Source organism: Centrocercus urophasianus, unplaced genomic scaffold (genome assembly GCF_019232065.1).
Source record: "Centrocercus urophasianus isolate 14NV4802_14NV808 unplaced genomic scaffold, USGS_Curo_1.0 seq_2, whole genome shotgun sequence".
In the NCBI taxonomy this organism is placed as follows: Eukaryota; Metazoa; Chordata; class Aves; order Galliformes; family Phasianidae; genus Centrocercus; species Centrocercus urophasianus.
In genome coordinates this window covers 17,087,043-17,107,872 of record NW_024884755.1, presented here as the reverse complement: position 1 = coordinate 17,107,872, position 20,830 = coordinate 17,087,043, and the positions used below count along the sequence as shown (strand labels likewise).

Here is a 20,830-nt window from a genome sequence, read left to right as displayed (position 1 = left end):
AACAGGGATTCGGTCCGCCTGTAAGTTGCTTTATGGTAAAAAGCAGCTTGGCTCTCTGTGCTGCTGAGCCCGCAGTGCTCTGGGAGCAGCGCTGGCCAAGGAAGGGCGCCTGGCCCCAGCAAAGCCCCACGGCCCTCTCAGCCCCGGGACCACAGTGCACAGCTCAGAGAACTTCTGGGGCTGCGAGTTCAGCAGCACCTCGTGCCCAGCCCACATTTACACACTGTGGTCCTCAGAGTGCTTTTAGTTCATAAGCTCATCCTCCATTATGAGTTCATCCAAGGCCAGAGGATGGCGGAATGAAAGGTTTTAAAACAATTTGGAGGGGAGACTTTTAATGGATCTTTGCTTGTGAAGATGCCATAGGAATGTTAAGTGTAGGCCTTGTAGGAAAGCAGTTATAAGCCCCCTTAATCTGCAATTTAAATGGGCTTCCAGCAAAATCCACGTTCTCAATTCAGAGCTCAGATGCTGCATCTGCAGTTTAAAATATAAACTTACAAAAAGAAACAGTCTGTAAATTAAAGGTTAATACGGCTCTAAATCCTCTGGAATATGCATGACAGACTCTGTGGGCACCCTGACCCTACAAGCCCTAAAACACAAACACCGAGGGAAATTTTTGTTGCAAATCAAACCTCAACCACACTTCCCTCTGCCTCTGTCACACCATACAGGTACTTCAGAGCGGGGTGACACCGACTGCACGGCCCTGGCAGTCCCCAATGCTCCCAGAGGGTCCCCGTCTGGTCCCAGCACCTGGGGGCACAGCAGCACCAAACAGACCCCCCTGCAGCATTCTGTGTGTTCAGCAGATGGAGTGATGTGGAGCATCTCCTACACTTCTGGTAGGCTGATTAAATTTAAAAATAAAAAGAAACAAAAAAAGTTTCCACTTCAGTTTCCTGTATCATTAAAAGACAAGGACTTTTTTTTTGCATCTCAGTGATGCCAATAATTCTCCAGTTTTCTTTTCCTCTCTCTAAAACTTGAAAACCCAAGATATCTTCTTCAATGTCCTTGCCTGGAAAAATGTTGCGCTTTCATACACTGATGCCCCACAGAAACACCAACTGTCAGCCAAGCAGAGGGGTGAGATCTCAGCTTTGCCATATTACAGAATTCCGGTCCTGTTATCTCACATTAATGCAAAAATAGTGGCCAGATGTTAATGAACCGGCAATTTGTCATGCCTTATCTCAAAGCATCTTATGCATATTAAAGCCAACCAACCCCTGAAGATGACAAACAATACCACAACAGAGTCAGGGACAAGCAGCGTGCTGTCCAGTGTGGATGCCAGCAGATGGGAGTACTGGAAACACAGCAGCCATAATGGGTGCTATCAAGGATCGATCCCCTTCAAATTCATGCAGAAAGCAGCCACTTGCAGTGGAGTTTGTAAGAGGAAACAGGGCAGATGCATAACAAACCTTCCCCAGTTCATAATCAAAGCTTCCAGCTACCAGCTATTTGAGAACCTATGGAGCCAGAGTTTGCATCTCAATTACCATTTAATGAGCACCAATGTACCAGCTCCTCACCTATCTGTCCCGCTCCTTTTTCAATCCATCTGCATGTCTGCTCTCTATAACAACCCACATCAGCAATGAGTTCACAGACAAACGATGTGCCACACAAAAGTGTATTTTTCCATTTTAACCCTGTTGCTAATCATACCAGCTGCTCCTTATTTTTCTTTCAGGGTAAGGTGAGCAACTGCTGCCCATTCCTCTGCCCTGCAGCAGCTTGGACCTGTGCATTAAGCTAATTCCAAAGTGTTTTTATTGCCTTCACATAAGTCACTCTATTCAGCTATCTGCCACTTCCCTGGACTTTTGCTAGATGTTCCATTTTTAATCTTACCCAACATTAATCTCTCTTGTTCAGCCTCTGCTCTCAAAGGACACAAGCGCATTCCCACAGGGTGGGCTGTGGGAGGCAAGAGCTGCCTGGTGGTGGAAAGGGACTGCCACCACCTCCAGCTGGGTTTGCAGCTGCCCTTCCATTCTGGTCATCTTTGCTCCTTTCCACAACAGCACAGACCCAGGAAGTTTCATTGTTGCTAGTTCCTCCAGAACAGACATTAAGGAGACTTCTTCCCATTTGCTCCACACCTCCTTGCTAACAAAGAACCCCTCTGAAGGGCATCCTGCAGCTCAAATCCCATCCCACCCCACCTTCTCCGGATCTCATTCTCTGAGTTAACTTAGCACTCGGAAAGGCAGAAAAGAAAGACACCAAATGAACCTGAATGCATGCACTTGGCAGTCTGGCCAGCAATGTCTTTCTTCAGTTGTTCTTTGTTTACACCTCTTCTGATGGAGCTGCAGGTTCTGAACTAGAGGTTTGAATGTCTTCTACAGCTTCCTGAAAACTTGGCTCTTGCTCTCGCATTGATCCCTTCTGGAAATTCCACCTGTGCAATAGCTGTTGGGAACTCACGCCTGACCTCTTTGCTGCAAGTCTGCATCAGACTTTTGTGCTCAGGAGGACACAAGACTCGCTTCTGCTGCACTACGCCTGCACTGGTGAGGAGTCTGCACAATCCCCACCAGTCTGCTCAAACCACTGGCACAACTCAACCCCAGTGGTGTGCCGCACTCTCAGGCTGTCCTAACTGGGACAAGAGGAGCCCTCCCCGCTGCCATCTATCCCAAATCCTCACAGCCACCTCCTGCCATCACGCGTTTACAGCGGCATTCCTGCTCCCCAGGAAATTCCTCCGAGAAAATAAATATCACCAGTCTCACAAAAGAGACGAAACAACATGGCCAGAGGTACAGGTGTAGCATTCTCCCAGCAAAAGACAGATAAATAACAGAATTTCCAATTTAGCCCCAGGACTTCAGCGGGACAGTGGGGACTCCGGGGAACAAGAGGACAAAGGATCACCAGACCCCGCTGGTTCCTCGGGCCTCACAACTGTGCTACTGACATGGGAAGAGGGCGGATGAGAACCATTACGACGTGCAGGACAAAGATGGCAGCAGAATACCAAACCTCCTCCAACACAGGAAGCAATGCAGGAGATGCCCGAAAGATTCACTGGACTACGGGTAACAGCATCTCCACATTTCTGGCAACAGGTAGCAGCAACAGAAGAGGCTCATGGGCAACGCAAGCAGCCAAAAACAGGTAATTTAAGATGAAAATGGCAAAAAAGCAGAATAAGGAGAATTGTGTGTGATAAGCCTAGCATGTACTCTCACCCAGCAGCATCTGGAGAGGATTTTCTCCAGCAGGCAGGGAAGAACTCGATTACATCCAGTTAACTGTGCTCTAAACTGATTATGCATGTGCCAGGCTAATGGATTACATTAGCAAGAGGAAAAATAACATCCAATCAATCTCAATTTACTGCAGACCACACCAAGGCCTGAGAGAAGAGAAACCATTCTGTGAACTACCCCCACTACCACTGCACCTTTTCAGCTATCAAAAGAGACACAGCATTACAGCCACTCTGATGATGGCAAGCACTGCATGGAGGACTCAGAAAACAGCCTGCTTTATCCACAGAGGTCAAGCACCGATTCCCCTAAAAATCCCAAGCAGTGAATCCTGCCTTCTGCTGTCCTCTACCATTGCAGGCAGGTGAGCTGTTGGGCAGAGCAACACGAGCTATGTTTTATCATAATCTGAGGTTTATCAAAACAAAGAAAATCCCATACTGTGCATTTCAAGACTTTATACAGACACACAAGTAAGCACACTGTAACACAATGGAAAGAACAGCACTGACAGCACAGTAGCTAAATCCTAGGGTGCAGCAGGTGAGGATATGCTTGAATGCTACAGCTATGGGCACAGAAACAAATGAAAGAGTCTGCTTACCCTGAAAAGACCTCAGGTAGGCAGGGATCTCCAGCAACAATACACCCTCACCTCCTCTGCTAACCCTTAAACAAGCTCTGGGAGGGGTGGATCCTGGCTCCAGCCCTTCTCATCACTTGGGTACACTGCATGCACCTGAGCTCTCCAAGGCTGGCTCTGCTTTCTCCCCAGGTGCTCCATCACTGCTTCAAGCTGTGATTCAAAATTCTTATTACACTCGTGTATGGACCACACAACAGGTTTCACTATTCTGTGTGTGTTATTCTTTGGTGTTTCACTGCTTTCACATCAGAAGCAAAGCAGGACTGTAGCAACTCTGGGCACTGCCAGGCCTCTTACGATCTTCAAAAAACAACGTTTCCTCTTCACCCGAGCAGAGCATTACAGGAACCTTAGTGCATGAGGTACAGGTGTTTGCGCACGCCCTCCAATCTTTTCCTTTCTCCAGCTGCAGTGTGTCTAGAGCCCTAGTGCTCCAGTTGGTTCTTCTCCAGCAAAAACCACTACCAATGAAGAGTCTGGACATTTCAGTAATTTAAGAGAACAACGTTAAGTGCCAAAACTCAGAGCTTTCAAATACATCTTTTGGTTTGAATTCCACACCGTTACAATGGGAAAGATTAACGCAGCGGAAGGGCGACACAGGAGTGTAACAACAAAGGGATGAGCACAGATAGGATGGTATTTCAAAGGGAAAGCAGAAGTGCTCATCCATCTCCAAAGATCGAGGCTCACAGGAAGGACTCCACCAAGGAGGGATCTCCAACCAGAGCCCCTTCCCCAGTGGCAGTCAGCCCTTCAATGAGGTCTAAGAGCCGCAGCCAGGCTCCGTCCCTTCTGGCCCCACAGCTGAACTGCTTCACCTGTGCTCCCAGGGCTGACCGGGTTCTTTCCCCAGCTGCTCAATCAGTGCTTCAGGACGTGACTCAACACTTAGAGACACACACACACAAGATTTGATTCCTCAGCTGGCGTTAGAAAGTGTTGGTGCAACACTTACGACCCCAGCTTCCAAGGTGATTTTATTGTCTCAGTTCCTTGCATATCTGAGCAGAGGCACGAGGGAAGACCCAATTGCTTCAGAGCTAGACTCCTGTGTTATGCTGGTTCCCATCACAGACATTTTGGTCTTGCTGGCAAGCTCAGCAGAATTGTATTCTGCTCTTCAACTGACCACCTCCCTGTCAATTTCAGAGAAGTCCAACAATCACATTTCTAGGCAAGCCTTCTGAAATGGTCCTGCTGACATTCTTCCTCCCTGAACAATGCTGGAGCTGCTCACTCCTAGGAAAATCCCGGGAGTTTTGGAAGATAATGTATCTGCACCATGACGTGGGTGGGATACTGTACCGCTCAATGCCAAGTTTTAAAGTGCATAAATAAAAATAACTGAGAAACAGCCAAAAAGCAAAAAATATCATCTGCTTAGACATGTCTTTCGATATAAAAAAATCTCACTGCATTTGAAGAAAAGTGGGGAAAAGGACGGATGAAAAATAAAAAAAGTGAAAGAAAGAAGGCAATCAGCAGCATAGCATGTGTGAATGGAAGGTATGCAGCTGCTTAGATTTATGGCAATTCGTACCTGATTGATCATACTAAAGCCATTATGGGATGATTAGAGAAAAAGGTGAAGCTTTAAGTCCAGTGAAAATCAATAGAAACGTCTGGAGCAATTCTGCTGCACAAGTGAAAGGACTATTTACTGTATCCGGAGCTCCTCTTGGGTTACAGCCCACGGGGTTCAGGCCAGCAAGGGGAGGGGGTTGTGAGCCAGAGAAATAAGTCAGGGAGAGGAAGATGGCTATAAAGACACAAAATGAGGCCAAAACAAACAAACACACAAAGGGAGGAAGGAAAACAAGATGGCAGTCCCAGGCCAAGTATTACCAGGGATGAAATCCTGCAATGCCTCCAAACTGTCTGCCCATACGCACAATCATATGTGCACACACACAAGGTTTCTCTTCCCAGCTTCTCCCTTTTCCAGCGTCAAGCAACACTTTCCTTACAGATCCTGGCATTAACATATACAGAGCATAAATACACAGTGATGGCAGCCCTCTTCCACCCTTTCTTCCCTCCTTGCTCACTCCACTCAGCACTCTCCATGCCAGAATAACCCATTTCTTTCAGAAGAGCAAAAGCCTTCAGGTTCTCCTGAAGCATCTCAGATGGGTTAACAATCTACCTTACAGAAGGGAGTAAACCGTGGCTAATAACATTTTGCACATTTTCAAAAACGAATGTCATTTGTTGCACATAAAAGTGTCATCTGACACACGTGCAATACTAAGACACTGGAGACCCCAATAAAGCATTCTGAAATCAATGCTTGTTGGCCAAAGGCTTTAAAGTCTGCAGGTGCTGCGATAACAAAAGCCAAAAGCCGGCATTGCACAAGTGAGACTGGGTCCTGCTGGAGAGAGCTGAGCAGCTTGTCTCCAAAGGATCACAATCCACTGAGGTTCAAAGGAGATCTTCCTTTGTTCCAGCACTCGGGCAGTGAAGGAAGACAAAGCAAAGCCACTCCTTACCTTATAGAGCTTCAAGCTGGCCTCATGCCTCGAGTTTACTGTGTGAAGACGCAGCTTCTCTAGACTGTTGGTGTAGTAGTCACAAGCATTGCATTTCAGATGTACCGGATTCCCAATGGCCACACACTTCAGCCTCCACTCGTTGGCCTTCCCACCCTCCTTGATGTGTGCTACCAGCTGGTATTTCTGTACATGCTTGTCCGTCTTACAGTGGAGCTGGAAGTTTGCCTTGAGCTGCGTGTTGTAGCGGCACAGCTTGCACTGGTATGAGTCTCCCATCACTGCCTTCCACTCATCTTCAGGGAGGCTGCGCTCCACGTTCATGTGAAGGCCCAGCATGTCCAAATTATCTGTAGTGAACTTGTTGCACACAGCACACTGGAAGAGCTTCAGTGATGGGTCATTTGTCTGCGTGAAACTTTCACCCAAGTTCATTAGCTCCTCAGACACCAGCTGTCCACCGCCTAACCGCATGTCCAGGGGGATCTCTCCACCCACTGCACGAAGGAAAAAGGGGAGAAAGAGGTCAGAAAAGCTCAATCCTTCACTTGCCAAAAGAACAGCACAGAGCGGAACATATGCTCCCAGTGCAACTCTTGCACTCACCAAAATCATAGCAAAAGCAAAGCACTGCTGTCCCTTCATTTATCCCTCAGTTCTGTACTATATCTGTGGGGAAAAAAAAGAGCAGCCAGCATGTAAGGCTGGGACAGGACTGCAGCAGCTCTTGCTACCTACCTTGTAGACACCAAGCTCCGAATATTGTCCTACCCTCTGCTCATGAAAGGTGACAAGAAAAACTCTACTTCTTACAGTGCTTCTGAGAAGGAAAAGTTCCTTGGTGCTGCACTGAAATTCTCTGTGTTCGTATCAGGAACAGGACAATACTTTATCCTATTTTTAATTGCTTACCTGAAGAAGCAAGAAACATTGCCTTGTGCAGTACCTGAGCACAGTCTCAAAAAGGAAAAACAAGCAAAGAACAGACCTTGGCCACAAGTATGAGTATTATACACTTACAGCCATGTGAGCACTGCAGTTAGGTCACCACACTGCAGTCAGAAGCACGCAACATGCAGAACATGGCACGTACAAAACCCAGTCTGAACAGAGCCACTCAGATCCGCTCTCTCGTCCAACAGTTTAAAATGGCAGCCTTCTAAAAACAGTGTTTATAGATGCTTTGTACATACAACCATTATTACTAATGGGAGTGCAATAACACGTCAAGGAAAACCAGCAAGATGCTTGCTGTCTTTAAGTATCATAGATCTACCCTTCAAACTGAGAGCTGAACTCTGTTCACTTACAGTAAGTGAACACAGCAAGCTCTTATTTACATCAGAGTTCTCCGAAGTTAGGAACAGAGACTTTGTTCTAACATTAACTTTTTATGTGAAAGCACAGGGACCCACCACAAGCCTCTTCTTAGGACCTTTGCTCCACCTTGCTCTCTTTTTCCATTTTGAAGACACTTATGCAGCTTTTCGGTATTCTACTTTGATCTTATGTCATAGCTTGGCTTAAAAATCTGATTTTATCAAAGAAACCTTTAGGCCAGCAGTTACCCAGCCCACCAAAACGTTTCTTATGCTGAGAAACAGCCACCACTGCGAGGCTGCTCTGCACTGGGGCGGGTACCAGAACTGCATGCCAACCTTCCTGAAGGCACGCAGCCACAGCTGGCGCCGGCCCTGCATGGGACGAGCCGAGTGCCAGCACCCTGCCCTTCTGTCAGCGCAGCCGCGCTCCTCTTTCTCAAATCATTTCTATCTTGCCGTGCCACAGCACAATTCCACAGCTACTCCTGCACAGCTGCTCACCGCACACAGAGAGCCATCACTTGCCTTCCACAGCCCGCATCTCCTAATCACAGTAATTTTTCTAAGCATTCCTCTTAGGACACATCTTGAAATCCTCTCTTCGAATCCATCTATCCTTAAAGCGTCGTGCAGTAAAAACCTGTAAGCAATATCTTCTGATTTATTAATATTCCTCTCAAGCTCAGTTTTGGACTGAAGAGTAAAAATGGGAAAAATGTGCTTGATTTCTAACAAAGTTCACAGCGTGCATATGAGTTTAATGAGCTAAACTTGTGTCAAGTGCTTATTGACATGGGAAGGGCCTCCCTCCGTGATCCTCAGCTTGAGATTTATAACCATCAAGTGTACTGCTCACAAATCACTTTCCAGGCAAGCTCACAGATGCTCAAGGCCTCGTAATGCACCTCAAGAGGTTTCAGCTAAAGTACTCCCAACTTCTCTCATGCCAGCCTCCCTTACTTCAGCAAGGAGGCTCCAAGTCCCAAAAGGGGTGCATCCCAAGAAACCACCCACAGATGACTGCGTAAGATTACATGCTGCTGTCAGCTATGTTACAAGCAATTGTCAGTTACAGCAGGTGGCAACTTGGAGCTAGTGAAAATGTACCAGACAAGCTCATGTCCTTGACCTCCCAAAGATGCAAGCTGGGAAATGCAATAAAAAAAAAAAAAAAAAAAAAAAAAAAAAAGAAGATAATTACTTTAAGTTATAATCACTTGAGTTCCTCCATTTTCTTTTTCATTTTTTTTAGTATCTTGTGTTGTTGTTCTCTCATATGACTTTCACGTCCTTCTGGACTAATAATAAACTGTACTATGAATAGCTGAAGGAAAGGAGAACATGCATGAGACCAATGAACCAGCAATGTAGTGCATCAGTAATAATAGCATCAATGGATGGACAAGGGCAGAGAGGGCAGAGAGCAGCACAAACAAATTAGTTCAAAGGAAGGCAGGTAAGTGGCAGATCTCTTTTCACATACTTTCTCAAGGCGCTGTGAAAAACCCTCAGCAACACCAAAAACAATGCAGAAATAAGTCACTTCCATCTGGCATGCCCTAAGTGCTGTGTGGGACTCCAGCATGAAAGCAGAGCTATTACAGAGCTCTGCAGTGGCTGCTGTCAGTCTCAGGGGACATAAAAGCAGCTTGGTGGAGGAACCTTGACAGAAACTTATTCCTTACCCTATTCTAATTCTTGGGTTAAACTTTGTGGGGATAACAGTGTGCCCCCCAGAGTGCCAACACAAACATGATGAATGCTTGCTGTCAGGAAAAATACATTTGGTAATTTATTTCAAAGTGCTTTTGTCAGTTGATGAGAGAAATAATCTTCCCTCCCTATAGCCATTCCTCTTCAGTTTAATGACTCTCCTTCCTCTGTTCAGCCCTCAAATCTTATCTATTGTGCTGGTGTCACAGGGGTGGTTTCAGCTGAGTTTCTTCAGCAGAGGAACATCTACCAAACTCATCGCAGCTCTCAAAACACACTTACCTTTTCTCCTCAAGGCAATACAATACGCAGTGCACCACCTCAGCCTCCAGCTCTGGGAGCACTAGCAGCTCACAGTGCCACCCGGACGGTGCCTACGTCCCTTACCAAAGCAAGCCCAATCCATCAGGAAATGCAGTGAAGCATCCTGACTGCAGTAATAAGGAACACTCAGTGCATGTCAGCTACAACTACTGTTCTATTACTTTCCTTCCAGAACTTTTAGAAAACGAACCAAAAAAAGTGACATACTTTCTTAGGATGACAAAATGTTGTGGAAGAATGCGAAGAGAATTCTCTGCTCCATCCCTACAGTGCAGGCTCCATCCTTGGTCAACACACACGGGCAGTCCACTGCACTGCAGCTGCACTTCACCGTGAGTTGCAGGGACAGAACAAAGCCCGTGGCACAAACACAACTCTCCCCTTACACACAGGAACAGTGGAAAACCCTTCAATCTCACCTAGAGATGGAGCCATTGCTGCCATGGGATTGGCAGGATCAAGCTGGAATCCACTCATCATGAACTGTGCATCTGAGGAAGTGCTATCCATCTTCAGGTTGGGAAGGTTCATGTTCTGTGCCAGGTAGTACTGGTAGAGCTCGGCCTCGGCAGGGGACGGCAGGCTCCCGAGGCCCAGGTGCCGGTTGTGTTGGATCTGGGACATGTTTTGCTGAAGCAGCATCATGTTGTGCATGTGCTTCTCACTGGTCATGTGAATACGAAGGTTTCTGGCTACATTGGTCTCATAGTCGCACACCTCACACCGCCACGTGGGTTTGGTTTTTGGTTTGGTGGGGGAGGGGGCCCCACAGGTGCTGCCAATGTTTGCTGCTGCAGCGGCTGCGGCTGCTGCAGCCGCTGCTGCCGCCCCGGCGGTGTGGCTGAAGACTTGCTCTCCCCCTCCGTTCTGCAGGTTTTGCATGTTGTTGAGATGCTTGTCAGACTGCATATGAATACTGAGGTTGCCTTTGGTAGTAGTGGAGTAGTTACAGACCTCGCAGCGGAAGGGCTTGTAACCACAGGTGTAGCTTTCACCCCGTGCCAGCCGTGGGTGCGGCTGCCCACTTTTGCAGTAGACACAGGAGCCCCCTGGCTCAGGATGTTTCTCCTTCATGTGCGCCTCAAGCGTCTGCTGGTACTTGTAGTGCCAATTGCACTTGGGACACTTGAGTGTCTTACATGAGTTGCGAGAATGCATCATAGTCATGTGGCCACCCAGCGACCGTGAGGAGCCCAGGACCGTGTCACACTTTGGGCACTCCACGCCACTCCCCGAGGGGCACTCCCCACCCCCAAGTTCACAGAGGGGGCCAGCATGCTGGTGATGGGAGATGTAGCTCCCGTCCTCGCCCTCTGTGCTCTCATTTGGTTCTGGTGCTGTGGCATTGTCTTTATTGGCACTTTCATCGATAAAGTCCAGCCTCCTGCTGCCCTCTGCCACATTGGCTCCGCCGCCCTCATTGTTAAAGCTTAAGTGATTCCTCCTGTTTGCACCATCAAAGACAAAGGAAGAAGCAGAATTAGAACTAGTAGAAGCTGTGCCCCGTGACAGGGTCTGGAGCACGTTAGGCATTAAGGGAGAGTTAGAAATGCTTTGGTTTGAGAGAGCAAGGTCCTTTTTGCTGCTGCTGCTGCTGCTGCCGCCTGCCACAGCCCCAGGGTCCTCCTGGGGCCTGTCCTCCAGTTCATCCTCCAACTCACTTGGAAACAGTCCTTTGCAACCCTCATCATCCTCATCTTCTTCCTCTTCCTCCTCCTCCTCTTCCTCCTCCTCCTCCTCCACCTCCTCTTCTTCCTCTTCCTCCACCTCTTCCACAGGCTCTGCCTTCTCTGAGAAGCTGTCCTGGTCGCCCCCCTCTTGCTTTTCCCCCTCTGCCACCCCAGGGTCCTTCCCCTCGGAGGATTTGGTGGGACTGGAAGCCAGCGGGCCCAGGGGGACTGAGGTAATTGGAGTCTTCAGAGCCGAGCTGGTCAGCCCACCCAGGTTGAGGAGCGCACCAGGGGCCAGGACGCCTGAAGGTGGCGGCTCCGCTCCGCCAGCTGGCCCAGCCTGCAGGGCCTGCTCGCCTTCCATGCGAATGCCACTGAATTTGCCATAAAAACTGTGTCCAGGGCCTATGAGGTTAGCTGTGGAAACAAGAGGGTGCTGAAAGGTTTTGTTTTTTGGTTCCAGAAAGCTGACGAGAGGTTCCTTGTCTTTGCCTATCCCTTGGATGATAGCGGAGATGTTCTTATTGCTAAGAATTTTCCGCTCCTCCTCACTCAGAGTCATTCGGTGGTCGTGCACCGCGTGGGTCACGAACGAGCGGACATACCCAAAGGAAAGCTTGCACAAGAAACACATCAGGATGGGCTTCCTCTTCCCGTAGAGCACAAAGCCATCGAATTTGGACAGGTCCACATTGTTGGGAACATCTTTGGATACGCAGGAGCTTTTGGCAGAACCATCGCTGTTCAGGTAATCCTTGTTGCTTTTGTGTCGCACATCGAAGACGCGGAAGCTGTGCAGGACGGGGCTGATGCCCGCCAGGGCTGAGGTATTCGGGAAGGTCTGGTCTGAGCCCTCAAACCACTTCCCGAAGGATGAGGCTATGTGGAAGGTGTTGATGATCTGCGGGTAGACAGGGGCGGTGCCGGAAGGCTCCCCCTGCTTGGAGAGAGAGTTCGGGAGCAGTGAGGGGAGAGCCCCGCTGCCACAGGCGGCCCCGCTCTGCACCAGCTGGCTGAGGCTCTCCACGATGTAGGCCGAGCCGTCCGGCTGGTAGACGATCTCGCCGGCCAGGTTCTCCACATCGCTCTCCTCGTCCCCATCCTCGCTGCTCTCGCTCCCGCTCTCCCCCCTCAGTGGTGGGGGTGGGCGGGCGCTGGCGCAGCGGTGTTCCATGTAGCTCTGCAGGCCGGCGAAGGAGGCCGCGCACTGCCCGCAGCTCACCTCCTTGCTGGCGGGCTCGGCGCCGGGGCCGGCCGCGGTGCTGCTCTCGGAGACGCGCTCGGGGAAAGGGACCCTCAGGCTGTCCAGGGGGCCGCGGCTCTCCACCGCAGGCTGCTCCATGCTGCCGGCCGTGTCGGGGAGGTGGGCGCTGTTGAGATCAGTCCATTGCTGGTGCTGAGAGATGCCGCACCCATTGTCCTTCCCGGGGATGACGGGCGAGTCACAGCCTTCCATGGCAGGGCCGGCACGGAGCGCTCATTGCACCCGGTACGGCTGGGACCTGCAGGCGGGGAGAGAGGAAGAGAGGCGGGTGAGTCAGAGAGCAGGCAGTTCCATAAAGACCATGCACCACAAACGCCATGGGCATCCTGCTCTTTGGGATCGCGGGTGATGGCACGAGAACCGGTGCCCCAGGTGAGCTCTGGGGACAGAAGGCCTGGTGTAAGACGCTAATGCAGCACCGGGTGTGCAGCCACAGGAAACGAGCGATAGAAACTAACAGGTGCTTGCCCCTGCCACGCTTCTGTAATCTCGGATGGGAACAGGAAAGGCAAGAGGCTGGTCAAAGCGACCTGGAGGTGTGGAGAACCCCTCAGTCCTTCTCTGGGGGGGATGGGTAGACTGCAGGAGCTGCACTGCCATCCCCAACACTTTCAACCTCAGAGAGATCTTCAAAACAATTTACAGAAAAGTGTCTGAGAAAAATTGAGTTAGGATGCTACAAAAGAACAGTGTTGAAGCTTTAAAGCTTTGCAAAAATTGTTCTCCCTTATCCATGGCTTCCTAACTCGGACACTACAGTTTTGGGGCTATTCCCCTCTGTTAGCAGCTCTGGGAGCACAGCTAACATCTTCAGCTCAGCTGCACACACGGAGCTCTGAGGCAGATCATGAGACCCAGAGAAACTCTCAAGAATTTCAGAGTCACAGCATTTAGTATGCACAGGAGATTTAATTGCTATGCTCTGGACAGAGTTTAAAAGGAGAGACGTCAGGAGAGAAACCAAACAGGAAATTCCAGATCTGACAAGGGTCCATCCTGAGGACTGGAAAGTGGTCAGCCCCACACACTCCAGGAAGCTCCCAGAGATCCTGCAGGACACAGCGGGTGCACAGACCGCCTCTCCCAGCCCCCAGACACAAAGAGATGATGTGAGTCCTTGAGAAGGACGGCCACCTTCCCGCTATTGCTCCTCCACCAAATATGAGACCTGCAGAACTCCCTGCAGCCAGGAGCTGCTGAGCACAGGCTGCACACCAATGTCACAGCTCCACTTGCTGCATCCCAACATGACCTCCTGCACTGCAATCCTAACAGAGCCTGGGCAGAATGGCTTCCTAGAGTTAACAGACCTGTGAGAATAGCTCCCCAAAAATGCTACTGATGTGAGCTGGAGCATGGTAATGCAGACCACAGATCAGCATGAGGTTGCACTGAATTGGGAAGAGGAACACTGTAATTCTGTTGCCAAAAAGCTCAGTTGTCTCAGACGCTGTTTTGCTTACCTTAGCTAACACAACGCTCTGACACTGCCTTGTGACAGCTTTTGCCCTCCCACTGAAAATTTGTCCTTCACTGCGTGCTTGCCTTAAATCGATCCCAGATTCTTCTGCACTGAGGCTGCGTATTAATGTTCCTACGACATGACACATTCTCTCCACCTCACTGCTACCTTCTGCCTTGAGGACAGCGATCCAAATCAAACAAAAACAAATTCATATTGGGTGAAAAACCGAGTAAAGCCGAACTCCATAAGCCTCATGTTTCTGCTGAGAACACTGATGGGAGTATCTATGCAGACTTCAAAACAATGTAGAAAAAGAGTGCCTCACTTTCAAAACACCCAGACAAAACAACATGCAGTTTACCAGCCTGGACAAACAAGTCTCTTAGGAAAGTAGAAATTAAAAAAGATAAAATAGAAATCATCATTAAGCAGACAGTAGAACTGCAAAGCACAGCAAGCTCCCTGGGAACACGTGCAGATGTGACACAACATGAACCTGAGCATCTGCAGTACCAAGAACTCCCGATTGGCAGAAGACGCCTGACTGACAGCGGGGCCAAAAGGGCCAGCAGGGCTGGTGGGGCGGGAGGGTTAACAGCCTGATTGCAAAATCAATGTCATAAATGCTTGGTAAGTTACAGGAACATGCGGGAAGAGGAGGCCGCGATTGATAAAGGACTGCGGCTTTGATGCTGCACTGGGGACTTGTTTATTGACAAGAAAGCCGATCTCTTCTCCCAGCCAGGCCAGGCCAGGCAAACCTGCAAGCATTTACCAATTAATTGGTGGGCTTTGCTGCCGCGGGTGGCTTTAACGTGTCTCCCCCACTGCAAGCTAACCAGCACTGGAGGTGCGGCTGTGGGGGATCGGCACACAGACCTCAGCAGGTGCAGCATGGCCCCGCACACGGCCCTGCACCTTCTGCCCATCACTGCATCTCCACTGCTACTTCCAGAAAGTGGTGCCGTAGGAGAAGGCACAGATTCATTTCCATTCACTCATGAACCCTAGCTATTTGTTTCTGTGAACTAAAAAGAACAACTCAGTTTGTAAGCAAACCCAGCTTTGAGCAGCAGTACAGTGCCTGCAGCTCGCTGTCATGGGCTCTGCCTCCCGCCCGTCCCCAGGCCATCCCCAGGTGACCCAGACAGACAGCAGAGTGCTGAGGACAGCCCCGACCCACACACTGCGCGCCCCCCACCCGCCTCACGCTGTTTATCAGCCAGTCAATAAGAAAAGGTAGTTCTTACTTAAGGAGGCAGAAGTCAACTCGTCAGGTCGATCAGCACTCTGTCTGTAAACACGGCTTCCCGTAAAATCAATGAACTCCAGTTACGGAGAGAGCAGCCTGAGCGCCACAGACTCCCCGTGCTCCCGCGCCGGGCAGTGGGGAGGGCTCTCCCTCGGTCCCTGCTCAGCCCCACACCCCATGGCTGCCCCTGGTCCCACACCACTCCACGGGCCGCAGGCAGCACACCGGGCCGCTCCGTCCCCGCAGCTCCCCTGGCAGGCCGGAGTCTGGCAGATGGCTCTCCAAAGGCAGGCCGCTGCAGCCACGGCCGCAGGGCAGGGCAGCAGACGCGGCGCTGCAGTGTCCCGCGGCCGGCCGGCCCTGTGTCCCGACGCCCCGTGCTGTCACCAGGTGCTGCTTTCAACCACGGCGGCTTCGCTGGCAGCCGCGCTCTGACGGGAGGCAGGCAGAGTGACCCCGCGCTGTCCTCGGCCCCCCCAGCCCCATCTCCCTGCACACACCACAAATGCCATCTTTCAGCCACGCTGCTCCCAGCAGCGGCCGCAGCTCAGGGTGGCCCTGCGCTCCCCCCGGGCGGTGGCGGAGGGAGACGGCGGGAGGAGGGGTTCCTGCTGTTGCCCAGGCTTCCCGAGAATTAAATATGAACAGCCGTGCTGTGTAATTTTAAATTGTTAATTAGCACAGGGTTAATTAGGCGGCCCTTTCACAAGAGGCTGTTTGGCAGTAAACCAAGACTGGAAGCAATGAGGAAGGAGGAAAACAAAAGGAGAAAGAGACAGTGAGAAACTGTTCCCTCTGCTAATGACCCACATGGCACCATGAAAAAAGGGTGCTGAGGACAGGGAAAAGATACAAGCAGATGCATTACATCCACGGCCATTACCCTGGAAGACACCCAGGCGGCCCCCCCTGCTCTTCCCGCAGCACACAGCGCTGCCACGAGCGGGGTCTGCTCCTCGCGACCCGTCTGCAGCACACAGCTGGCTCTCTGATCCCAGGCTTTGTGCCGGGGCTGCGCAGAAGACGTGGCTCACACGAGCACAGCCAGTGACTGGGCCTGAGCACCGCCTGCTCTACAAAGCTGCACAGTGGCCTCTAAACTTTGTAAATACACGCCTACCTGTTGTGCCAACAGCCACCCCATAAATCAATACCATACACACAGGCTGAGACTGCCCTTGATTAGCTCTAGCGCAGGTGCTGCTAGTTTGCAGGAGAAGAGGAAAAAGGCAGAGAGGACAAAGAAAGCACAAGGGTGAACGTGGGCTTGGAAGCCCTGCACACCCCTCCTTGGCACACTGCTCTCGGCCGGTGGAAATGTCCTCAGTGGTACACAGTACGGCGAGGTGCTCATGTCACAGCATCATTAAGGTTGGAAAAGACCTGTACAATCACCAGGTCCAACCGTCAGCTCATCACCACCATGCCCACTGACTCAACCACGTCTCGCTGAGATGCACCAGGCTCAGGAATGGAGAACAGAACCTTGGGTTGCCCCTTGGGCAGGAGCAAGGCAGTCATCCAATACATCTGGAGTGATGACATGAACCCGGAGCACCAAAGCCTCCCGTGTCACTTCCCAGCACCTGGCATGCCACAAAGCACTCTTGGAACACGCAGAAAACTGTATATGGAAAAGCACAACAAAAATCATTACTTAGGATCAAGAATTCAGAAGTTAAGGAAGAACAGAATGTATGTTGCTGCCAAAGCAACTTTAATTTTGCTCCACTATGCATATGGATTATGATACTGTCTTTAATTACACAATCACACATTGCCTCACTTAGCAAGCAGTATGGTCACATATGAGGGTAAGACAAAGTTGCACGAGCATGTTGTCACTGTATGAGATTCATACAGTAGCTGTTATCACATAAATATGTGGAAAGTCACTTCCTAGAATAGAAAGATCTGAAATTTCCAAGCAACACGAGCTGGATACTCAAGCTTTGCAGAACACAGAGATTGCTTCAATTCCTACTTTCACAAAATGCTTTATCTTCTAACAAACACAAGATATGCGTTTCAGCTCTTTCCCATTCATTAAGGTGCCAGAAAGATTGGCAGATGTTATTACTACAGCAAGAAATGCTGAGGATTCTGTAACAGGACATGAATTATTAGGATAAAATGGTACATATGAGCCAGAATTTATACATAATAGTGAATGTAGATGCACAGCACGAGTGGTCTCTAGTTACAGCTTTCCACCCACCATATCTGCATTCTGAGATTCTTCTTATGCAACTTCTAAGAAGAAGACTGAAAATAACAATATTTATTTGCAGAGTTCAATAATTTAAAAATAACTTCTACAGTAATTTTCTTTTTTCACATAGTAGGTTGCATCTTGCACCTTTCCAAGCAAGGCAGAGTTGTGTTTTGGCACACACCTGATCACAGGGGAGCTGCCTCATCAACAAATGTGGTTTGCTGAGTATCCACAACCAGGTGCCCATGCTGCCAAGTCCTGAACAAGCTCTTTATCCGGCCTTCTTCCTCTTCTGAGCTTTAGCTCTACCTACTCAAATGCTTTAAGCCCAGCTTCAAAACTCCTGGAGTTTCTCTGCAGACACTGCTCAGTGCCAGACTGCTGTGTGCAGGGGAGATGTGCCAACTCCATTGCAGCAGGAGGGGAACTAGGAAGCCAGGCATGCCTGCTGCAGGACAAAGGATCCAACCAGCAGTGACCCACAGGCTGCATCACACACTGACAAGAGTCCAGGGGCTGCAAGTCCTCACCAATCAGTTCGCTACTGCACCGAAGCCAAGAATTCACTGGCTTCTGAGGGATTCAGGCAGGCCTGGATGGGACAAGGGTCCCGAAGAGGCTGAGGTAGGACACAGCGGTCACCAGGAAGGGAAACTCCATCAGGCACCTCTGACGGTCAGGATGGCCCTCGGCCTGCAGGATGGTCGCACGGAGGGCTCGTGGCCAGCAGCCAGCGGCTCTGAGGCCGGAGCTGACAGCATGACCAGCGCTGCACTGCGCACGCTCATTAAGAGGGCACAAAGCACAAGCAGTCTTACACCACGCTCACACGCATAGGCACAGCAAGTTCCTCAGATCCTCACAGGATCATTAGCATAAACAGCTTTTCAAGCAGCGGGAAGCAAAGGAAACGTTGAACAAAACAGGGCTGAAAGCTGTAGGGCTCAAGCACTTGGCATGAAACTAAGAGAAAGGGTCTCCTTGAGAAGGTGAACCTTCCACATTATCCGCATTTTTTTCTGTCCTTCACACCAGCTGAAGTTGAGCCAACGAGTGCACTGCAAGATGGAGACTGCTTTTCAGAAGGCATTTTGTTATGAACTATTATTCCGAGTTTGCTGATCCCTTTGAGCCAGCTACTGTACTACACACAAAAATATTTATGTAATTGTCAACCCACTGCTATTGAGAACAGAGTAAATCCAGAGAAGTGCCAGAGTGCTTCAAGCAAACAGCTGGGGAAAAGCTCGCTCATTCCTCCAGAGATGCTCTTTGGAGTGAAAGTATTTCATAGCAGAGGTGAACTAGCTGAGGTTGCAGTACTCTCTACAAAACAAAGCAAATCACTGCTATCAGTGGCATGTCATTCACATGCTCCTAGGACAGGCAGCTTGTTTTCACATCCTGCAGAAACCTCCCTCCTCTGTGTCAGACAGCAGAAGCTTCAGATTTTGTTTCAAAACATTGCATATTCCTTGATTCTTCAGTTTGCGCAATTCACTCCTTTGCTCTAAAACCCCAATGTTTCTTGTCAAACCTGGCTTCCAGCCTCTGCTGCAGCATAAAGAACTACACTCGCATCTGGTACCCATTTTCAGTGCAGTGTTACTGACCAAACTTCAAAAGCAAGCAAACAGCACTTGGGCCAAGCCGCTCCGCTCAGCTGTTCTCTCCACAGTTACTCTGGTCCCACACCTTGGGAAAATGGTCCCACTCTTTCTCTCCCTTGTGCCAGTCTGAAGCCTGCCATTCCTCCCCCTCCATTTTTTACCATCGTAGCATGTTCAGTGAGAGCTACCACAGCTCCATGGAGCCACTTCTGCCTAACCACGAATGGCAGCAACATCCAACAGGGCCATGTGCTAGGCAACATCTAACCCACAGAGATGCCCTGAATTGTTTGTAGTTTCAAACACCACGACGACACCATCTTTGATACATTTGTCTATACTTACACCACCAGATCACTGTTCCCTGTTCCAAGAAAGTGTAGCATTTGTAGCGAGACTACAGGATGCAAACCACAGCAATGAGTCCTGAAAGTGAGAAATTCCAGCTGGCTTTTGCGGCTTTGCTGATGGTTCATCCATTCCTTCTTCCAGTTACTGGACATGCTGAGCAGTCCCACCCAATGAGAAACACATGGCACATTTGCACTGCTACAGAGAGCTAGCTCCTACAAACCACAGCAGCCAAGCCTCAACCAGCCCTGCAACAAGACTCCAAAAGCAGACGCAGCCAACCTTAGATGGCCCCACTCGGAAGCGAACGCAGTGCCGTCAGGCAGCGCTCCCCAAGCGGTGCTCCTCAGCACAGTCTGCACACTCGCATGCCTAGGGAAGAAGTCTTGCCAATGCTCCTTCCTTTCTGCTGATTTACCCAAACAACACGTGTTCCAGAGCAGTGTCAAGGGCCAAAGAGAGGGTAAGAGTTTGATTCATATGTCATGCAGACCTCCTCTGCCAGGGCTCAGATCCAGTCCTTGTTAGGAAACAGACACCGCCTGGTCCCAGGCACAGCCACTCCTTCCCACCCTCTGGGAAAGCCTGTGGTGCTGCGCAAGCAGAGCACGCTCAGAGACAGGATCTCATCAGCATGAGGTCATTTGGTAACCATTCTGCTCACTACTGAGACAAACACCACGATCTGCTAGTTCAGAATTACACACCGGTGGTGCAAAGCCACGCTGCAGAAGTCACAAGCACATGTGCTCCAATTCACTACCAGTGAATTCACCACCAGTGTCTGGCACGGAGTTACACTGCTGGAAGGGAATCTTCAAAAATAAATAAACAAAGAGAACCCTGGAACAGGTAGAAAAATTTGCCAGATGCTTGGGAAACCTTCCCAAGAAGGCTACACAAGGCAAACTGAGTAGAACTGAGAGGATTTCCACAAACAGAGCACCTGCAAACTCATCCACTTACAAAACACAGCCCTGCTATAAACTCCAGACACCTTACTTTGTTATTTATGTATTTTCTTTACCTGGGCAAAATAAACCCTTCTGATTGCAGCAACCAGGAGCCAATAACTACACGCCACTCAGCAGGCTCAAAGTCTCAAGTTCATGCTCTCTGGGTTCACAGCAGGCAGCTGCTGCATCCCTGTAGCACTTCAGAGCAAACAGATCTCTCGTGGAAGTTTAACCATCTCACAAAGGAGAACTGACACCAATTCAGATAAATACAGGTTTCAAAGCACATGCCCAGTGGACCTGTACAGACTCCC

General features: G+C 49.8%; 1 protein-coding gene across 2 annotated transcripts in view; it reads right to left on the bottom strand.

Moving 5' to 3' along the window:
* The window catches only part of ZFHX3 (zinc finger homeobox 3), a 504,841-nt gene that overhangs the window by 82,463 nt on the left and 401,548 nt on the right, over positions 1–20,830 (bottom strand). Inside the window, exons 1-3 of one of the 2 annotated variants that reach the window (XM_042821263.1) lie at positions 15,383–15,484; positions 10,153–12,905; positions 6,375–6,871 (exon numbers count right to left, since the gene is read on the bottom strand). In XM_042821263.1, the coding sequence (XP_042677197.1) occupies positions 6,375–6,871; positions 10,153–12,859 (3,204 nt within the window). In that variant the 5' untranslated portion in view covers positions 12,860–12,905; positions 15,383–15,484. Of the gene's footprint in view, positions 1–6,374; positions 6,872–10,152; positions 12,906–15,382; positions 15,485–20,830 lie in introns of those variants that run through there. The other variant, XM_042821262.1, reaches the window with a different exon arrangement.